Source organism: Oncorhynchus tshawytscha, linkage group LG28, assembly GCF_018296145.1.
Source record: "Oncorhynchus tshawytscha isolate Ot180627B linkage group LG28, Otsh_v2.0, whole genome shotgun sequence".
Classification (NCBI taxonomy): Eukaryota; Metazoa; Chordata; class Actinopteri; order Salmoniformes; family Salmonidae; genus Oncorhynchus; species Oncorhynchus tshawytscha.
In genome coordinates this window covers 11,531,067-11,552,342 of record NC_056456.1, presented here as the reverse complement: position 1 = coordinate 11,552,342, position 21,276 = coordinate 11,531,067, and the positions used below count along the sequence as shown (strand labels likewise).

Here is a 21,276-nt window from a genome sequence, read left to right as displayed (position 1 = left end):
TTTTCATAGACCTGTGTGTGTGAGATGTGGGGTGACATTTTGACTGCTAAAATGTGTCACTGACTGTTGTAAACATTCTTCATGTCATGTGCCATTTATGTGCCGTATATTTTGCTAAAGGCCTATGCATTCTTTCCATGGTCCATAATGAATTTCCTCTATGAATAGGAATAGAATGGGGTCTGTTCCAAGAGACATATAGGACCATTATTATGTTATAGTATAGTAGTTGACAAAAATGATAGCCAGGTGGAAAAAAAACAGTCCTGCATTGGAACTTCTAGGTTAGGACCTATTCAAATAGTTCCTAGGTTAAGTTAGGCCTACACGAGATTTGCACAATGCCCCCATGGTTTAATACGGGGTAGATATGCGAGTCGGTAAAAAAAATGTTAAGTCGGTAGGCAAGTCTAGTCGTGGTCAGTCTGTGTCCTATATAGTACAAGTCATGGTGGCGATGAATGTCATTAATTACAGTGGGACAGGGTCCGGATAGGACGAACAGACAGCCGCCACTGCCGCAGAAACCAGACACAGACCGAGATGCAGGCCGCCCTCGCCAAATAGCCTACAAAGAGGATTGAAAAGGGAAGGGGAGGAGGATGACAGGAATACTAATCCAATTCCCTTTCATTACCGCATAGTAGGCTAGCCTATCTTCACCCTCCCCCGCCTCTTTCTCTGGGTCAGTAAAAACAATGAATTGATACATTTAAGATACCAAATAGTCCCTCTACACTGCGACGATATAAATAAATAATTTGCCAATGCGGTGTTCCGCCCGTCTGTCTCAGGGACGACTGCGCATCTTTGTGGCTGAATGCCGGAAAAGGCTATGTCGATGTCCCGACTGGGAGACTTAGCCTATTGCCCAACATATTTTATAATTTTGTAAACCACAGTCAAATATCATCGATTCTAACATGGTGAGTAAATTCCGTTATTTTATTTATGTCGACGACGCAAACGAGGGACATGAGCAATTTGTAGCGATATTTTAGGGCAGTCATAATAATTTATGAAATCATAACTTGTTATGATCAGTGCGCGCGCACGCATGCAACAGGTCGCCGGTACAGTAGCGGGACAGCAGAAGTTATAGCGCTGTTCTCAAGCGTTTTTAAAATGTTAGATCGTCGATTTAAATGTCATGGTGCGATGCTACGAAAAACACAAATGCTTTGTTGGCACAATAGGCTATGCTTAAATATAATTAAATAGTTTGCGAGACACGAACAGCGGTTTTGATTTATTCTTCGTTTAAAAAAAAAACTATAAAACACTGTTTCTAGTGATGAAAGGTTGTATAAATATATCGTACGTCTCTGAAAAGCGAATTCTAAAATGTATACGTGTAGGCCACATCAAACAGCCAAATCAGGATAGGCCTATACATCACTGTCTGGCAGCAGACACGTTGATCCCAACACATTAAGCTATACATTCAATGTCCAAATTATGGGAGGCAAGGATGACAACTGTATTATGAGGAATACATTGTTATTGACTCAAAGCATATAGCCCCCAAATAGAATAGTCCTACCCATGGTGCCAACTGTGAATGGGAAACCTATTTTAGAGGTAACCCAAAATAGGCTTGGTGAATAACTGTCTTATTTATTTTAATGTTCAGATATTTGTAGGCCTATAATCCACAATACCAAATTATATTTAAATATCTTGATATTTACAAGATGTATGTTTATATCAGTCGATTTTGAATGGTTCTTTAAAACTGGTTTGGGGAAACAGCAGAGGGTGTGTGTGTGTGTGTGTGTGTGTGTGTGTGTTTGGGGTGGTGATGTGCGTACCAGATGTGCGGGCCTATGTAGAACAGGAGGACATGGTCAAAATCAGGGCAAAGAAATGTGCATTTTGGGCAAAAAATTAAACAATTGTGCACAATCATGTTCACACATGATATGATGCAATATAGCATACTGTACATTTCTGAAAGGGTTTCATGTTGGCCATAATGTGATGTCAGTGCAAGTGCAACACAGGGAACTAAGTATCCTATAAAAGAAATGAAGAGCAAGCTGCCCAGCTTTGTGGGTACTACAGCTATATAGTAGGCTAAACGTGCGTCATAAGGCCTTTCATTTCTTTAAGCCTTCTGTAGCGTTTTCTGTTTGTTTTGTGTTAACTTGTCATGCAAATCGATTGTGTGGCAGGCCTGCAATGTAGCTGTGCGTATGCAATTATGGCCTTAATGTAAAATGTGTGTGTGGTAAGGTAAGGGTTCTCCACCCAGCAGTAGAAACTCAAGGTTTATAATCGCAAAATAGTTGAAAACACGCCTAGGTGGATTAGTATGTGATTAAAGGCTATTATAGTTTTGTAGTTTTTCTGTTCGTTTTTATTTTAAATTCAGTTTAGTTTCACTTAGTTTCCCGACTTGATTTACTATTTTTTATTAGGTTTTAGTTTGATAAAAACATTCCTATTTCGTGTTTACATTATTTCGTTTCCGTTTTAGTGTTAGTAAAAGAGAGTATTCTACTGGTTTGTGACCCACTGACCCTGCCCCTGGTTAGAGGGGAATAAGACATGCCCAGAGTTGATACACACAATAACTTTATTGACACACTCTGGAGATGTAAATGGGGATGGATGTACATGGGGATGAAAAGTAGGAAAGGTAGTGGTTCTGTAATGGACAGAAACAAAGGTAATGAATACGCACATACAACATGAATACACCAGGGCACAAATGCACAGATACTGAATCTTACAGACTATAGCGGTAAGGACTGTAATAGATTGCATATGCCACCTGCAGAGTATTACACAACACAGTAAACTCAGAGGGGCAACATACAATAGGCAATAGTAGTAACTAACTATGAAGAACAATATACAAATGTACAAACTCACTTTGGGCACACACACCATCCCACAAGTCCAGAGATATAAATTAGTTCAGGTGTTGATGGGCAGAAACAGAGATGTTGCTCTCTGCCACTGCCTGAGGGAGACTTCCAAGTATTTTGTGACCTGTATAATCAAGAGGATGGGCAGATGTCTGGCCCCCTAGTAAACTCCCTAGCAACCTATCACGACACAGGTCAGAGACAGTTTGAGAGGCAGGTTTAGGTTACCTCCTAGACTCTCAGGAACTGGTCATGGGGGATGGAGAGTGGAGTTCCTAACACTTAGGGACAGAAATAAGCATATGTGAGAGAGGCATTTATGTGGTGTAGGTTGTATTTCTCCCCTGTTAGCTAGTGATAGCTAGTAGTCTCGGAAATCCCAGGTCTAGAGCAACAGCTCTAGGTATGTGGAAGATATCAGATTCTCTTTGACTTTTCGGAGAAGAAAAATAATCTGGGAAGGGGCAAAACCTTTGCAGTGGTTTTAGTGACGGTAGATGATGCAAACTAGCCACTTGCAAAATGCACTCATTAAAAATAAGCTAATCTTTTTCCGTCTCGCTAACTAGCTAGCTACTAATTTGTGTCCGATGGGGATGTGGATGCTAGGGCAACAAGCTGATAAGGCTGTGATGTCACCAGATAAACCAGTGACGTGCTTCCCTGTTCCATAAAGATGTATAGAGATCATTACATGGAAATAACACGTTCTTCCACCATTGTAAAGCAGTCAACTGGGTGGGGATTCCTATGGGTTGGATTGATTAGCCAGTGATCAGAGCAGTCTTCTTCTTCAAATTGGTTTGCCTAGTTTGTATATGGCTTTAAGCTATATGACCGCCATCTAGTGGGCACAATAAATCAATCACGCAGACTCCAGCACTGCAGGTGGCGGTTAGTCACCAAAATTAGCTTGACACTTTTTTCAAACATAAAAACAAGAAGAAAATGGACTACTTTAAAATGGAGGTAACCTCAATGGCGAGCCCAGAAGGGATCAACCAATTAATTATACTTGTGAGCAAACATTCCATAATTGCAGGTAGCAGTAAATCACCAACCTTGGCTTTATACTTGTTCAAACAACACACTCCAGGTGGTAGTATGCACCCTTTCAGTTTTTTTTTCTTCCAACTTATAGAAGTAGTAGAAGAAGAAAATAGGCTACTTCAAAATGGAGATGGCCTCAATGGTGCTGCCCCGTGCGCTCACAGACGCCATAATCTCGCCCACCATTCTCTGTTGAACCATCTGGTTTCCAAGCGCCTCAGATCGGGAGTAACCTTGAAGCCTATGGTGGGAGCGGACAAAAAACACTGGTTTTAATCTCTCAGTCCATCATCTAGTGCAACCCTTAGAACCTCCCTTGAAGTGTGCTGCATCCAGGGGCCAGTATTGTTGTTGTGTTTGTGTGCAACAAAGAGAACTTGGTTAGCTCGCGAAATATGGATATTATTTTTCTCAAAATAAACCGCCTATTCCCGCCAATTCAAAGATACGTTTGTAGTATCTTCTAAGAAGGGTTTTAAAAGAAGAGTTTGACACTTCGCAAACTGCCTGTGGCAAGCCATCTCCCACGGAGATGTGTCCAACAATTTCCCCCAGTGCTTTAAAGTAGTCTTAGCGTTCTGCATGATTGCCATTGGTACGGAAAAGACTCGTGCTTGTACTTTTGACCGGGGATAGTGTTCCGCACAACTACGACGCCTTTTCTATTTGAAGGGAAGGAAAAGGGGATACCTCGGCAGTTGCACAACTGAATGCATTCAATCATGTTACAGGACGGCTGGCAGAGTTACGCTGGCTAGCTATGTATTAGCTTGAACAGCAATATTTGAATTGAGTATCATGTCACCCAGTAAGTCCACGCCCCAAACAGTCCCACACTGATACCAGGCTCTGTGCACCAGCAATTTGGGCCTGGGGATGAGGAAACAAACACCACAATGGGACAGATACAACGTTACGATCTCTATACATCTCTAAGGCTGGAAAATTGTTACATAGACGGGGGCAACCCGTCTAGACTAGATAGCAAGTGATAGTGATTTGAAACATCACCCTGTCCTGGCACAATTTACCTGCCAGGTTCAGAAGCTTGTAAACCCCATTGGAAAAATAAGACAAGGTGTATGTGTGTGTTTTTAGTTTTACTATCCTTGTGGGGACCAGAAGTCCTCAAAAGGATAGTAAAACGAGGAAAATTCGGACGAGTGGGGGCATTTCGCCTGTCTCCACAAGGGAAAAGGCTATTTTAGGCTTAGGGGTCAGGTTTAGGGTTAGGGGTTAGGTTTAGGGTTAGGAGTTAAGGTTAGGTTGAGTGTTAGGGGTTTAGGGTTAAGGCAAGGGTTAAGGTTAGGTTTCAGTTAAAGGTTTAAGGGTTAGGGGTTAGGGAAAATAAGATTTTGAGTGGGAATCAATTGTTTGGTCCCCACAAGGATAGAAAAACAAACATGTGTGTGTGTGTCTGTGTGGTTGTGTGAGCATGTGCGTGCATGTTTGGGTACAGGTTGGCCTACCCACAAAATAGCATCCTCCCTTGATTATAGATATACTATTCAAAGAGGTGAGTCCAGTCAACTCTTTGTAATGGATGATTGACGGACGGTGAGCAGCGGTGTCCAACCAATCTATTGGTGGAACCCCAACTTGGAATTCCATCTACCTCCCTTCCAGCGTTCCCGATGCGAAAGCTCCATTAACAGGCCACTGAATGAACAGGAATTTGCGACAATGGCGCTAGGACACAGCTGAGTGAGCATCACCCTCCGTGAGCCTCTCGAATACACAGGACCACTGACGCGAAGCACAATGCTTCCTTTTCAACATCCGGCTCTACTGCTTACCACGTGGAGAGGTAATGAAAATGAGGGGCAGCCAGAGTGAGAGATTTTTTGAAATGTTTTTTTTACTGGATCTACCCCCCCACACACGCACACACACACACACACACACACACACACACACACACACACACACACACACACACACACACACACACACACACACACACACACACACACACACACACACAGCTATGCCTTACTATACTTGTGAGGACTTTTTGGGGACCAACAATTGATTCCGATTCAAAATCCTATTTTCCCTTATCCTTAACCATAAACCTAACCTTAACCCTAATTCTAACCCCAACCCTAAACCTAACCCCTAAAATAGCCTTTTAACAAGTGAGGACCGGAAAAATGTCCTCACTTCTCTGAATTTTAGTTGGCTTACTATTCTTTTGAGGACTTCTGGTACTCACAAGTATAGTAAACCGTGTACACTGATACAAAGAGACAAATTAAATCAAGTGAGAGGTGTAAATTAATTGGCCTACTGTTCTTCATCAAATGTAGGCTATACGGACCAAGATAAAAATGTAGTGCAGTATTGAGGTTTTATTTGCGTCATGGGGATGCAAAACTTTAGTATTTAAATCAATGGACAGCACTTTTTGGGGTCCACATGATTATGTTTGTCTGAATGACAGAACGTGATGGGCTTTTGTCGGTGAGGTGGAGGCAAGAGGAGTGAGGAGGGAGTCATGGCTCAAAAGAAGTGGTGTTCATTCGCCATTTGAATGCAAATGTAGTGGTTGAACAAGAGGACTATGTGTGTGTGTGTGTTTTGTGAGAGAAGGGGGGTCTAACGGTGAGTTTGAGAAAAGAAGACTTGTTGAAAGAAAGAATTGAAACACATGCCTGTAGTCTTCACAAGTTTTTCACTTTTGCACCACGATGCCACCAATGGAGTTGGACATTTGTGGCGGAAAATTCACCTGTGCTTCTCTTCTAATTCGCGTAATTTAGTTAACCACTTTTTCAGTGTGCAGGGAGAAAAAAATCTAAGCATTCTGTTGGCCCATGTACCGCTGCATCAGTCGCGTCCTGCTGAAGCATGTCTCGTCGGAAACAGAAACGACCCCAGCAGCTCATGAGCCCGCTCCCTGCCGCCTCTCCAATACTAGAGCATGGTGAGAAATGGACTATTATTGATATGCAAGTCAACAGCTGAATACAGTAGCTATTAGTATGGAAATAATTAACTTTTTTTTATGTTGTGTTGTCAAATGTTTGTTTTTCTCCATTTGTGTTTTTCAAAATATAGCTTGACATGATTTTTCAAATAAATAGGCCAAGTTGTTATGCTGTTTTTTGGAAATATATTTTTCTGGGTAGTTAATAACTTGATTTCCTCCACAGAACAGTGCTTGTGTAGTGGCACATGTTTAAAGAGGCTTAAAAAGACAGTATATAGTACCTGTCACCTGGAAAGTTTTGGCGAGAGTTTTTAGTGAAAACGTTGACCCTATCTCTGTCAGTTCAGAATCTAAAGGTGTGGGGATGCTATGAGGCTCATTTTAATATGTCAGCAATGGTGTGATATTATTGCAATGATTGTGTCTGAGGAGTCTCGTTTTCTTCTTTCTAATCCTATGTATTAGTGTATGTGTTTCTTTCCTTCTCATTGCCTTCACCAACCCCCCCTTGTATTGGCAGATTCAAAGACACAGACCACCCAGTTAGTTGGCATATGAAGAGGAGGAAAGATGAAAACGTAGAGGCAATAGAGGATAGAGAAGATGTTACACTGTTACACTGAAAAGTCTAATAAACTCTATCGTTCCAAATATGCATGTTTTCGATTTTGGAATGCCATTTAGGAGATGAGAGGGAGATGGTACAGGAACTGATGAACGCGAGAGGTGCTTTATAAGGTGTTGTAACTGCAATAACATGCAATCCCATTGTCCCTCTAGGGCTTTGTCGTTGAGCAGTGAGGCATGAACACACCCAAGAACTAGTGTGTGTGTGTCTATATGTGTTTATATGCATTGGTAAGTCTACAACCAGTCACTGAGGGCTAATTAGGTGTAATAGTTTAGTAACATTGTAGTGGTAGGTTTTAATAATATTGTGTGTGTGCGTGTGCTTGTCTCTCTGTGTGTGAGTGTGTGCGTGTGCGTGTGCGTGTCAGGATTCCCCAACTGCCGGCCCACGGCAGTTTTATTTGGCCCCCAAGTTTTCTGAGCCAAATATATATATATATAAATATATATATAAATATATAAAATATATAAAATATATATATATAAAAACACCAGGAAATCAGATCCAAGCGATTTTAATTTTGGAAATATGTTCCCAAGTATTCCCACGAATAATAGAGAGATGTGATCCTATACAAATAATAAATGATAATTGATTGGATTTATATAGAGCTTTTCTGCCAACTGAGGTACTCAAAGCCTTTTACATACAGTGGTGGGAAAAGTACCCAATTGTCATACTTGAGTAAAAGTAAAAATACCTTAATAGAAAATGACTCAAGTAAAAGTAAAAGTCACCCAGTTAAATACTACTTGAGTAAAAATCTAAAAGTATTTGGTTTTAAATATACTTACGTATCATAAGTAAATGTAATTGCTAAAATATATTTACGTTTTTGAAAGTAAACATATATAAATATATAAAATATATCAATCATTTCAAATTCCTTCTATTAAGCAAACCAGACATTTTCCCCAAAATATTATTTCAAATCCAACACTGACATAATTTACAAATGAAGCATGTGTTTAGTGAGTCTGCCAGATCAGAGGCAGTAGGGATGACCAGGGATGTTCTCCTGATAAGTGTGAATTGGACAATTTTCTTGTCCTACTAAGCATTCAAAATGTAACAAGTACTTTTGGGTGTCAGGGAAAATGTATGGAGTAAAATGTACATTATTTTCTTTAGGAATGTAGTGAAGTAAAATTAAAAGTTGGTAAAAAATATAAATAGTAAAGTAAAGTAAAGATACCCCCTAAAATGACTTACTTTCAAGTATTTTTACTTACGTACTTTACACCACTGTTTACATAGTAGGAGGAAACTCACCTCATTCACCATCAATGTGTAGCACCCACCTCAGTGATGCACGGCGACCATTTTTGTGCCAGAACGCTCACCACGCATCAGCTATCAGGTAGAGAGTGATATATGCCAAATTAGGAATGAGGGGGATGATTAGGTGGCCATGATGGAATGTAGCCAGGTTGGGAATTTAGCCATCACATCGGGGTGAACACCCCTACTTTTACAATATGTTCCATTGGATTTTGAATGACCAGAGAGAGTCAGGACACCAATTTTAACGTCCCATCCGAAAGACGGCACACTACGCCAGGCAATGTCCCCAAATGTAATCAAGGCTTGAAATTATGATATTTGTTATTATATTTGTTTAGACTTCTTGCAGTCAATTTGCAATCTAAAAATCTTTGTTTTATTATGTTCCGGCCCTCTGACCAGCCACTCAAGAAGTAAATTGGCTGGTGGTTGAATCTAGTTGATGATCCTTGCTATACGGTGCATTCAGAAGTATTCAGACCCCTTGACTTTTTCCACATTTTGTTACGTTTCAGCCTTACCTAAAATGGATTAAATAAAAAAAATCATCATCAATCTTTTTATTTATTTCAACTTTATTTAACCAGGTAGGCAAGTTGAGAACAAGTTCTCATTTACAATTGCGACCTGGCCAAGATAAAGCAAAGCAGTTCGACACATACAACAACACAGAGTTACACATGGAGTAAAACAAACATACAGTCAATAATACAGTAGAAAAATAAGTCTATATACAATGTGAGCAAATGAGGTGAGATAAGGGAGGTAAAGGCAAAAAAAAAGGCCATGGTGGCAAAGTAAATACAATATAGCAAGTAAAACACTGGAATGGTAGATTTGCAGTGGAAGAATGTGCAAAGTCGAGATAGAATTAAATCAAATCAAATTTTATTTGTCACATACACGTGGTTAGCAGATGTTAATGCGAGTGTAGCGAAATGCTTGTGCTTCTAGTTCCGACAATGCAGTAATAACCAACGAGTAATCTAGCTAACAATTCCAAAACTACTACCTTATACACACAAGTGTAAAGGGATAAAGAATATATACATAAAGATATATGAATGAGTGATGGTACAGAACGGCATAGGCAAGATGCAGTAGATGGTATCGAGTACAGTATATACATATGAGATGAGTATGTAAACAAAGTGGCATAGTTTAAAGTGCCTAGTGATACATGTATTACATAAAGATGCAGTAGATGATATAGAGTACAGTATATACGTATACATATGAGATAAATAATGTGGAGTATGTAAACATTATATTAAGTAGCATTGTTTAAAGTGGCTAGTATAATAATGGGGTGCAAAGGAGCAAAATAAATAAATAATAATTTACACACAATACCCCATAATGACAAAGTGAAAACAGATTTTTTGAAATGTTTGCAAATGTATTAAAAATAAAAACAGAAATATCTTATTTACATAAATATTCAGACCCTTTGCTATGAGATTTGAAATTGAGCTCAGGTGCATCCTGTTTCCATTGATCATCCTTTACATCCACCTGTGGTAAATTCAATTGATTGGACATGATTTGAAAAGGCACACACCTGTCTATGTAAGGTCCCACAGTTGACAACGCATGTCAGAGAAAAAACCAAGCCATGAGGTTGAAGGAATTATCCCTAGAGCTACGAGACAGGAGTGTGTTGAGGCACAGATCTGGGGAAGGGTACCAAAAAATGCTTGCAGCATTGAAGGTCCCCAAGAAGACAGTGTCCTCCATCATTCTTAAATAAAATAAGTTTCAAACCACCAAGACTATGCCTAGAGCTGGCCACCCAGCCAAACTGAGCAATTGGGGTCAAGGGCCTTGGTCAAGGAGGTGACCAAGAATCTGATGGTCACTCTGACAGAGCTCCAGAGTTCCTCTGTGGAGATGGAAGAACCTTCCAGAAGGACAACCATCTCTGCAGCACTCCACCAATCAGGCCTTTATGGTAGAGTGGCCAGACAGAAGCTACTCCTCAGTAAAAGGCTCATGACAGCCCCGCTTGGAGTTTGCCAAAAGGCAACTAAAGGACTCTCAGACCATGAGAAACAAGATTCTCTGGTCTGATGAAACCAAGATTGAACTCTTTGGACTGAATGCCAAGCGTCACATTTGGAGAAAACCTGGTACCATCCCTACGGTGAAGCGTGGTGGTGGCAACATCTGTGGGGATGTTTTTCAGTGGCAAGGACTGGGAGACTAATCAGGATCGAGGGAAAGATGAACAGAGCAAAGTACAGCGAGATCATTGATGAAAATCTGCTCCCAAGCGCTCACATCCTCAGACTGGGGGCGAAGGTTCACCTTCCAATAGGACAACGACCCTAAGCACACAGCCAAGACCAAGCAGTTGTGGCTACTGGACAAGACTCTGAATGTCCTTGAGTGGCCCAGCCAGAGCCCGGACTTGAAATCAATCAAACATCTCTGAAAATACCTGTTCCCTGTCCACCCTGACAGAGCTTGAGAGGATCTGTAGAGAAGAATGGGAGAAACTCCCCAAATACAGGTGTGCCAAGCTTGTAGCGTCATACCCAAGAAGACTCGAGCTGTATTTGCTGCCAAAGGTGCTTCAACAAAATACTGGGTGAAGGGTCTGAATGTGATATTTCAGTTTTAGATGTTTTATACATTTGCAGAAATGTCTAAAAAACTGTTTTTGCTTTGTCATTGTGGGGTATTGTGTGTAGATTGATGAGGGGGAAAAAATATTTAATCCATTTTAGAATAAGGCTGTAATGTAACAAAATGTGGAAAAAGTCAAGGGGTCTGAATGCTTTCTGAATGCACTGTGTGTGTATATATGCATTTGTAGGTCTGCAACCAGTATAGTTGGGTCTAATAGTGTCGTAACATTGTAGTGGTATGGTGTAGTAATATTGTGTTTGTTATTGTAGATGTGGGAGTGTGTGTGTATTTGTGTGTGTGTGTGTGTGTTTTGGTAGTGAAGTGTGGTCGTTGCCAGTCTGCTTGTCATCGAGTCTGGTAGCCTGTTTGTTTTATTTTGCCCCCACCTCTTCCTCTGCCTGCCCAGAACTAGAAGGAATGTGTGACCCCAGTGTTCTTAAGGTCAAGTCTGCCTGCCAATCACAGCCACTGTCCAGTACCCACAGACTGCCTGTCCCTGACACCCTACTGGGTTATGGGGGAAGGGTGCAACAAGAGATGAAAGACAGAACAAATGGAGAGAGAGAGAGAGAGAGAGAGAGAGAGAGAGAGAAGGAGAGAAGGAGAGAGTGTGATAGAGGGCATGTCTATATATGCGTGACTTTTTCAGAGGTCAGGGTTGTAAGAGGTTTTAGGGACCATTGTCCTCTGTCCTGTGTTGCCGTGGAAACAAGGTAGGCTGCTCAGTGTGGATGGTGTAGTCTTGCAAGCCAGGGGAATTTTGTGTGTGTGTGTGGGGGGGGAGTTGACAAGGAAAAAAACCAATAAAGGGTGAAGTAAAGAGGAAAGAGAGGGGGAGTTTGGATGATGAGGTGGTGGAGAAGAGAATAAAGAGGCAAACTGGGCAGGGTTCTGGTGTTCACCTCACTGCATGGTCTCCGAATGTATAGATGTTATCTGAGGGCTTCGGTCCTATCTGCTACTACTTGAAAAATCACAATTCTCGGAGGGACAGAGGCATTTCATTTACTCGTAGTTGTTACCTGTATGATGGATTTGCTTCAGTTGCTTTTCTTGGCTATCCACTGATCATCATTGGTGTGTCAACACTCACTGTCAGATAAGGTTGACTGGTGGAAAACACTCTCAAGAGGGCATTCTGAGCAGTGCTCAAATAGATTTCACTGAGTTTTATGAACCCAAAGTAGTAAAAGTGTGTTAAGTAGATTCAAAGCTCTGTCTTGCTCAATATTACAATAACTAAGTCAACCTTCTCTCTTGTCTTCTTTCTCTTCTTTTTTCAGATGACCAGTTGGCAGTGAAGTCATTTTCCTTTCCTCTGACCACAGACTCCTCCTCCTCTTCATCTTCCTTCTCTCCTCAAAGATACCACCCCCCCCTGGCTCAAGGTCCCAACTTCGGGGGGCTTCACACCCCCTCTCTACCAAGTGAGGGCTCCCCCCTCTCCCGCTCTCCCTGCCAGCCCACTCCCTGCCCCATCTCCCTCGCAGACCCCCAGTCCTCCCTCTCCCCTGACTTCCCCGATCCCTCCCTCTCCTCCCAGACAGTCCTGAGCCTCCCCGACCTCACCTCCACGTCACCTTCCAGTCAGACCCACCCTCCCCGCTCTCTCATGGCCTCTCCCAAGCTGGGCGTGTCAGCCACTACCACCTCCTCCTCCTCTTCATCAGCTTCCCTCTGCCCCCCGCCCCACCCCGGCAGCCCTAGCCCCGTTCCAGAGGGCCCCCCCAGCCCTGTGACGCCTTCCCCAAGCCCGGGCACTGCCTCTGCCCCTCCACCCCGTGCCCACCTTAGCATTGCAGTGATCCTGGAAGAGCTGCGGGTGCTGCAGCAGAGGCAAATCCACCAGATGCAGATGACGGAGGAGATCTGCAGGCAGGTGCTGCGGCTGGGTGGGGCCTCCTGTGCCCTGGAGGTGCCCCAGATCCTCCTGCCTCCTCTGCCCCAGCTCTGTCTGGAGGGCAGTGAGAGGACGTCCAGTCCTCCCCAGCCTACACCCACTCAGCCTCCTAACACTGTAGCCCCTCTCCTGGCCTGCTTCTCCACCTTGCTGCCTCCCCAGCCTGCCTCCAAGCCCTCCAAGCCCAGCCACAGCCTGTCCCATGTCCTGCGTCCACACAAACCTCCGATGGAGGGTGCAGGAGGGGCTACTGGGTCTTATCTTTACCCTGGGACCAGTGTCCGCCCTTCCTCCTCCTCTTCTTCCTCCTCTGCCTCGTCTGCCATCTCCACCATGGCTTCCTCCAACTACCCCCTGGCCCTCTCCCTGGCCTTGCCCACTCGTTTCCTCCATGAGAAATCCCCCAACACCACCTTAACCAGTGGCCACAGTGGTCTGTCCTTCCTCACCCCGCCCCTGCCCACCACTGCCTCTATGGCACCGCCCTCCTCTCAGGAGCCCCACCTGTCTGTCTCCTCAGCGGGGTCCTCATCATCCTCCCTGGGGCGTCTGCAGCATGCCTGTCGGTTCTGTGGGAAGCTGTTCAGCAGTGACTCGTCCCTGCAGATCCACCTGCGCTCCCACACGGGTGAGAGGCCCTACCAGTGCCCTGTCTGCCTCAGCCGCTTCACCACCCGCGGCAACCTCAAGGTGCACTTCCTCCGCCACCGCGAGCAGAACCCAGAGCTCTCGCTCTCCCTCCTCCCCCCCTCCCTATTTGGAATGGGTATGGGACCAGTGGGGGGGTCTGAGCCCCAGGGTCAGCCAATGAGCAGCACTGGCCTGAGCGTAAGCGCAGCGCAGGCTCAGAGGCGTCGTAAACGGCGAGCCGAGGATGACCCATATGGAGACGGTATGGAGGTGGATGGTGCCGGAGGTGGATTTTCTCTGGGGATATCCACCGGTGCTCCCCCCTCTTCACTCCCCCTGCCCCCCAGTGTGGACCTGGCCCTCATCTCCACCGCCCACTCCCTCCTGCGGCTCAACCAAGCCGCTGCTGCAGCGGCCGCTGCCTCCATATCCTCTGCTGCTTCCTCACTCACATCCTCTTCTTCTTCCTCTGCGTCCTCCTCCCTCGCCTCCTCTCACCTCTCTGTCCCCTCCTCGGCCGCCTCCGCCATTGCTGGGTTCTTTAAAGGGGCCAAGCAGCAGTGTTTTGATGAGAACACGCCTCCTCACCTTCCCATGATGTCTCACTCTGCTTACTCCCAGCTGGCCCACCTCCCTAAACTCCTCTTCCCCTCTGGTTCCCCCCACCATCACCCTGCCTTGGGCCTACTCCGCCCTCCACCCCCTGCTCCAGGCTCTTCCCACCTCTCCTCCACCCACTCTCAGCTCTCCTTCCCCTTCTCCCACTACCCCAAAGCCCAGGCCTTCACCACCTCCACCTCCTCCTCCACTCCCTCCTCAGACACCTCCAAGTTGCAGCGGCTGGTGGAAAAGCTGGAGAAGGAGCCTCCCACCTCCTCTTCCTGGGCCTCCTCCTCAGGGGAGACCTCTCACAGTAGCATGGCCTCCACTGGGTTGTTCAGCAGCGGCCTCATGGGTGCTAGTACCTCCAGCACCTACGTGATGGCCTCCCCATCATCCTCCACCCACGTCCCCACCTCTGTCTCCAACTTCACCAGAGAGATGGTGGCCGCTCTGGGCATGAGTGCCAACGGGGGCAGCGCTCTGGCAGGCGCCATTCTCCCCGGCCTAGGCATCATGAGCACTGGCTCCCTGGCCCCCAACCAGTGTGGGGTATGTCTACGTGTGCTGAGCTGCCCCAGGGCACTGCGTCTGCACCAGGCCACCCACCTGGGTGAGCGCCCCTTCCCCTGTAAACTGTGTGGACGCTCCTTCTCCACCAAGGGCAGCCTGCGGTCCCACCTGGCCACCCACCGTGCCCGCCCGCCCAACTCCCGTGCCCAAAACTCCTGCCCACTGTGCCAGCGCAAGTTCACCAATGCACTGGTGCTGCAACACCACATCCGCATGCACCTGGGAGGGCAGCTGCCACCGGAGGGAGCTCCGGAGTCTCTGTCAGAGCCAATAGCAGAGCCAGACGCTGTATCCCAGCCCCAGCCCAATGACACCTCCGATGTTTCTTTTGAGAGCTTCACTGCAGCCTCAGGCAGCCAGTCAAAGAGCTCAGCAGCGTCCACTCACATTCAAACCCTAGTAGGAGCCTCTGCCCCCATATCCGTCAGTGTGACATCACCAGCGTGTGTCGGGGAGCCAAGCAGATCTCACTCCTCCAGCCCTGACCTGATCCCACCCTCTGACCTCAGCCCTGACCCTTTCCTAAACCCCACCTCACTTACCCCTCCGCCTGGCAGCGCCGACCCCCCGGTCCTGTGTGTCAGCGTGCCCTCCCCACCTCCAGCCCTGGGCGATTCAAGCTCCCCAGTCAGTGATGGCAAACATGCGGAACTCCTTGATACAACCATTGATACTCCAGTGAGTAAGACAAGCCCTGCTCACAATTCCTCCAGTGTTCTCAAAACCACCCCCTTGTCCAGTCTCATGATGTCAGACTGTCTATTGGGTGAGAATTCCCTTCCTCTCGATGTCTTCTTCCCTGGCCCAAGATCAAACCTGGAAGATCTACTGAGCACTCCAACACTTGGTGCCCCAGTAGCACACCCTAGCCCAGCCCCCTCCTTTACCTCTGTCCTTAGCCCAGAGTACCCTAAAACTTACCTAGCACCCACACTAGACCCTGAACAGCCTACTAAACCCAACACCCCAGAGCCCACAGAGGAAGACAGGGTTGAAACCTCCCCACCTGCAGCACCAAAGCAAGCCCCTGTGCTTGATATGGACCACAGAATGGCACCACTGTCAGAGACTACAGAGACAGGCAACACTGAGGCTGGGGATGTTCCCCAGAAAGCTGTCACCTACACCAGGGAGACGAGGCTGGGGGCGTACCTCAGCTCCCATGGGAAGGAGGATGGGATGGGTGGTGTCAGAGACCGACTGGAAGGCACTGTTCCAATCAGTCTGGCTCCCACTCTCCCCCCTCCCATGTCTCGCCCTGAGAAAAAGACCTACAGCTGTGTTGAGTGTGGGAAAGAGTATGCCAGCCGCAGTGGACTGAAGGTAAGAGAATGGGGAGAGAGAATGATGTGGGTATAGATTGGTGTGGGGTTGGTAAAAAACTTGGTCCTCTCTTATGGACTACATGTTTAATGGACTACATGTTTATAGCTGCTTTGAAGTGGTTTATTAATCTGTTGAATTGTACATTCGATGTCAAAAACATTGCAACCTATGAACCTGACATTACTTCTAAAAACTAGTTTGATCCGATAGTTGGTTTTCAGGTTACATTGAACTGAAACATTCACTGATGAGAAGGCACCGTCCAGACTGAGGTGAATCAGTCAAGCTAAATGTTTGTGATATAAATGTTATATCCAGCCAGGGTGACTCAGTGGTTGGTCGGAGTGGCACTTATAAAATCTGTTATTTTCATGTTCATCCACAGGGACACATGAAGCATCATGGAGGGGTTGTCAAGGCAACACGTCCCCCTGTACGGAGCGGTCGATCAGCGTCTGAGCGACTTCCTGCTAACACACCTACAATGTCCTCCACCCCGCCAGCCACCAGGAGCAACGTGGGCTTCTGGAACCAGTACCAAGCATTCCTCAACACTAGCAATGACCCGGCAGACGACCCAGCACAAGGCCCGACCAGTGGCAGCCAAGGAGAGGACGGGGAGATGCCCCGATTGGCTGAATCTCCTGTTAGATCCCAACTGTCAAAGGAGCCAACCACTGGGAGGGGCTCAGGTGAGGGATCTGATGAAGGGCCTACTCTAGAGTCAATGTGATTGGCTCTGTGATGCTCTGGTGCTCTCAATGGACATTCACTGTTCCTTTGGGTCAAATCGTATGGGCTTTTGTATTGTATTGCTTCCAAAATAATTTGAGTAGTCTGTCGGTTTGGTAGTCCCTGAGTAAATTGCTTAGTTAGTTTGTGAAAACTGTAAGTTGGCCATCCTGGCCTTTTGTTTTAAAAGAGAAGGAAAGCTGAAGGATGCAAAAAGATGACATGACTCCAGGATTGAGAGCTTGAGGAGGCCAGAAGTCACTGTCAAGATGATGAGAGTTGGAGCTGGTTTCTAGAATGAGACCTCTGTTAGACAGAGAGCTCTGTTAGCTCTTATTTAGCTAGTTTTAAAGGTCATTTTCCTGAACAGAGTCTGACTCCATGTTTATTTGATAGATAGAATCTCTAATAAAGACATGCATTGGAAAAGGAGGCAAGGTAGAGAGGAAGTAACACTGTTCACACATAAACCATTCCTTCATTCAATCATAAAAGGGTAAGGTAGGTGGAACAGATTGGGAGGGGTCACTAAACTAAACTCGTACAGCAGCTTCAACCCTGACAGCCTATGGAGATGCAGTCTCTCATCCTCAACCTGCTACTGTACAAAACCTAATTGTTTATGTCATGGTGAATAGATTACTCCCAGACTCTTCTTCCAACTGATGGGCAGAGAAGCGCAGAGTAGAGGAGGTTGTGGTCTGCCAGGTAGAGAACCTTTCCTTTGGATCTTATGAATCAGCTGATTGTTGTTTGGTCTCACAGTGATGTCCGTTTTCTGTAACTCGTTGTCTTCGGTTCATGTTTGTGTCTTTACAACAACAACAAACAAGAAAAGAATCAGAGGTGTACGTCTGATATTGTTGTGAGTTGTACTTTCAGTGTATGCCAGAGAATTAAGATTGATTTTAAAAAAAATAAAGAAACAACAACTGGGATGGATGACGGTTTCTCTGTGTTTTGGACGCCTATCATGCCTTGTTCTACATTCTGCTGCAGAGCTGTGTGTTTTGTTGATTTGTGACATAAATATGTGTGCGGCACACACTGCCGTTAGGGACATCAAATAAATGGCTACATGCACGCAAGAACATAGTGTGTGCGTGTGGGCATTTCTTTGTGCAAGTGTGTGACCGGGCGTGCGTGTTGGCACAGCACTGTAGTAGACCCTAACTGCCTTCATCTTGGCAGGTTTCCTGACACACAGGCGTCACTAATTCCTGCTCTCTTTCAACACAATTCAACTCCTCTGCCTTCTTCTGTGTCTGTCACATCAACCGAAAGGAAGAGAGGGGAAAGAGGCCAGCTGTCCCCACTTCAGCCCCTAATCTCTTCAGCCATGACAACCAGAGCAGCCATGCAGTGTGTGTGTGTGTGTGTGTGTGTGTGTGTGTGTGTGCGCGTGTGCGTGCTGCACCCTGCACGTGCATTGTGAATGAAACCTGAATCTCTGTGTGAAAGGTCAGGAGGGGGCTGATGGCTCAGACACTGATCACTGGCCATTGAGAGTTGCAAGGATAGCCAAGGTGTAAGCATTACAATTCTAGAGTGTGAGTGCAACTAAACACACACAGATGCACCAGGTACTGAATATTCTGTGAGTTTGGTGTCTGTGTGGATCTATTTAGCTAGTGCCAATTCATCTAACCACTTACAAAAGAACATTGGTGCATGTGGCATACAACTGATCACCACATGCATGACATGTATACTAAGTAGGAAAGATTAGTATGTCTGTACAGCAGGTGGCAGTGTGCACAGTTTCAGATGCCGGTCCAGACAAAGAGGTGAAAGGAGGAGTGGAAGTGGTGGAACAAAACAGCCCATAGAATACCCTCAAGTATGACTGTCAAGGCATTATTGTAATGTGTCACTTTTCTTTGAGAGTTTGGGCGGAAAAAAAATACTTGATATACAGTGCTGTACACAACCTTCAGGATTAAAAAAAAAAAAGTAGTTAGATACGTTAAATAATATAGTACTGGTTAAAGCCACCAGGTGGCAGTGTTAGGCCTTCAACATGAGAACTTGTTGGATTGTCCAACTGAACTAACTGACCCATTTGGGCTGAGGCAACCTAACTAGCAGCTTTTCTCTCTTTCTGGTCCTGACTACAAAAAAAAACTGTCTGGGAAGGTTTTCTTCTGAATTGTTGAACCAATCCAGTAAATGTGGAGGAGGAGTTAACATGGCGTGTTGCCTTGTTAACCCTTTACACTCGTGGGAATTGGCCTATTTGGATAGGGCTACATTTAAATGTTTCTTACAGATGAAATAAGAAAATGCATAACCTTTATAGAAATTGAAAGGGAACAGTTGGGAGATAGTGGGGAAATTATTAGACCAAAGGTGAGTACACAACAGTTCACCTGACACAAGACTGAATCCAAACATTACACTATTTATTTTATTTGCATTTTACATTTACTGTACTTTTCGGCCGCATTTGTTGACAACGAAATCTGAAAGTACATACATTCAGTAACATGATAAGAATATTCCTGTAAAAGTGGGGTAGGTGCAACATAAGACATAAAACTGGTGTCTCCAAGTGGCCACACACCTCTCCAAAGTGTACGCAGTTCCGAATCAATTTCAATGCACTTGTATGACTCAAACAAGAGTATTTTATTATAAGGTACTTAGAAGAAAAAAAAGAATCTCCTAGCTGTGCTGTTTCGGGACTACAGCAAGTACACATTTGTAGATGTTTTGTTTGGAACACAACCCTGCATCCCCCGCCATCACACAATTACTGTTGTTGTAGACGCAATCCATAAACAGCCCATTATAAAGGTGGACATGATTTGAAAGCTTGTTCTATTGCCGACATGACTAGCTAAGTTATAAAAATGTGGTGCGCATAGAAAGGAGTCAGGAGCGTCTGCTGCTGCGAATGTTCTTTTCAATAAACAATCATAGGCTCATTTAGTTCAGAACAACCCAGGGTATGACGCAATGTCATCTTGGAATTGTACATCAAACATAGTGATCATGAACGTTGACACCGTATGTGACATCAGTTTTAGGATATGGAAATGGGGAAGTGCACATTTGGACTCACAGCTGTTTGGCTTGCTCGTATGACATCAAAGCGGTATTTATTATAATCCTCAACATATCATCTTTCAAAACACATAGTCCTCTTAATTTTACAGCATTTCACTCACTCAGACAACAAACATTTAGCAAAAGTTGCCCAATTAGCTGGAGGGACGGAGGACATGAAGTGCAGATCATCTGTCAGTCAAAACCCATACAGCACTTTGAAGCGCAGAGCCAGAGCTCTGACATCATGTATAGCATATTACTGAACAGCCACTTCCAATTTAGGTGCTTGTTAGTGCCCAAATCTACGATTATCAAGCCGTATACGGGTACAAGTGTAAACGGCTACAGCCATGCTCTGGAACTTTGGCAACTAGTAAGTATTTTTTAAACCTCTCGCTTTGGGCTGGATGTGTCAATATGTAGTTCATACATGCATAATCTATGAGCATTTCTGTTTTACCTCAATTAGCTACGAAATCCCTAGTTTGAAAGCGACTGTTTATTGGAATCTGTGCAGCGCCATTTCCCCTACATTTTCCTCCCACACAATTCTAGTTCAAGTTGAGGAGGTACAGCCCCTCGCCATGTGAGTAACAGCAAGCAAAATGCGCACAGAGCAGAGAGAGAGAGCGAGAGAGAGAGCGAGAATGAGCAATGACGTGGAGCACACATCTGAACATATGTGACGTAGTTTTCCATTTTCGGGGACCACTTTTGACTTGTGAATGCTACTTTCTGAACTACTAGCTAATAAGTATACAACATTACTGGAGCAATCTTTTTAACGTCCAAAAGCGGAACTCTTGTTGCAGGCTCTCTTTCCATTTCTCCTGAAACCCGGATGCATCTGGTTGTTTCGACCCCAATGAGGGTGAGGCTGAGGTGACCCCTCTACCCTCATTCCTTAACAAATATCAACGGCCCATACTACCTACAATTGCGTATGACTGCCTGATGAGAACTGTGTCATTTATCTGGGAGCAACGATCTTCTATCACAGAACATATGAGCATGTCCCCAGACCATGCTACCGACGAACATTTCAGAAAGAATGTGATTGATA

At 45.1% G+C, this 21,276-nt stretch overlaps 1 protein-coding gene across 1 annotated transcript; it reads left to right on the top strand.

The window, feature by feature from the left end:
• The first annotated feature begins 524 nt into the window (after positions 1-524).
• Positions 525-18,100, top strand: LOC112226708 (sal-like protein 3). Its single transcript, XM_024391206.2, has 4 exons — positions 525-926; positions 6,702-6,849; positions 12,685-16,427; positions 16,816-18,100. The coding sequence occupies exons 2-4, from the start codon at positions 6,774-6,776 to the stop codon at positions 17,161-17,163; spliced, it is 4,167 nt and encodes a 1,388-aa protein (XP_024246974.1). The 5' UTR covers positions 525-926; positions 6,702-6,773; the 3' UTR covers positions 17,164-18,100.
• Positions 18,101-21,276: the final 3,176 nt, after the last annotated feature.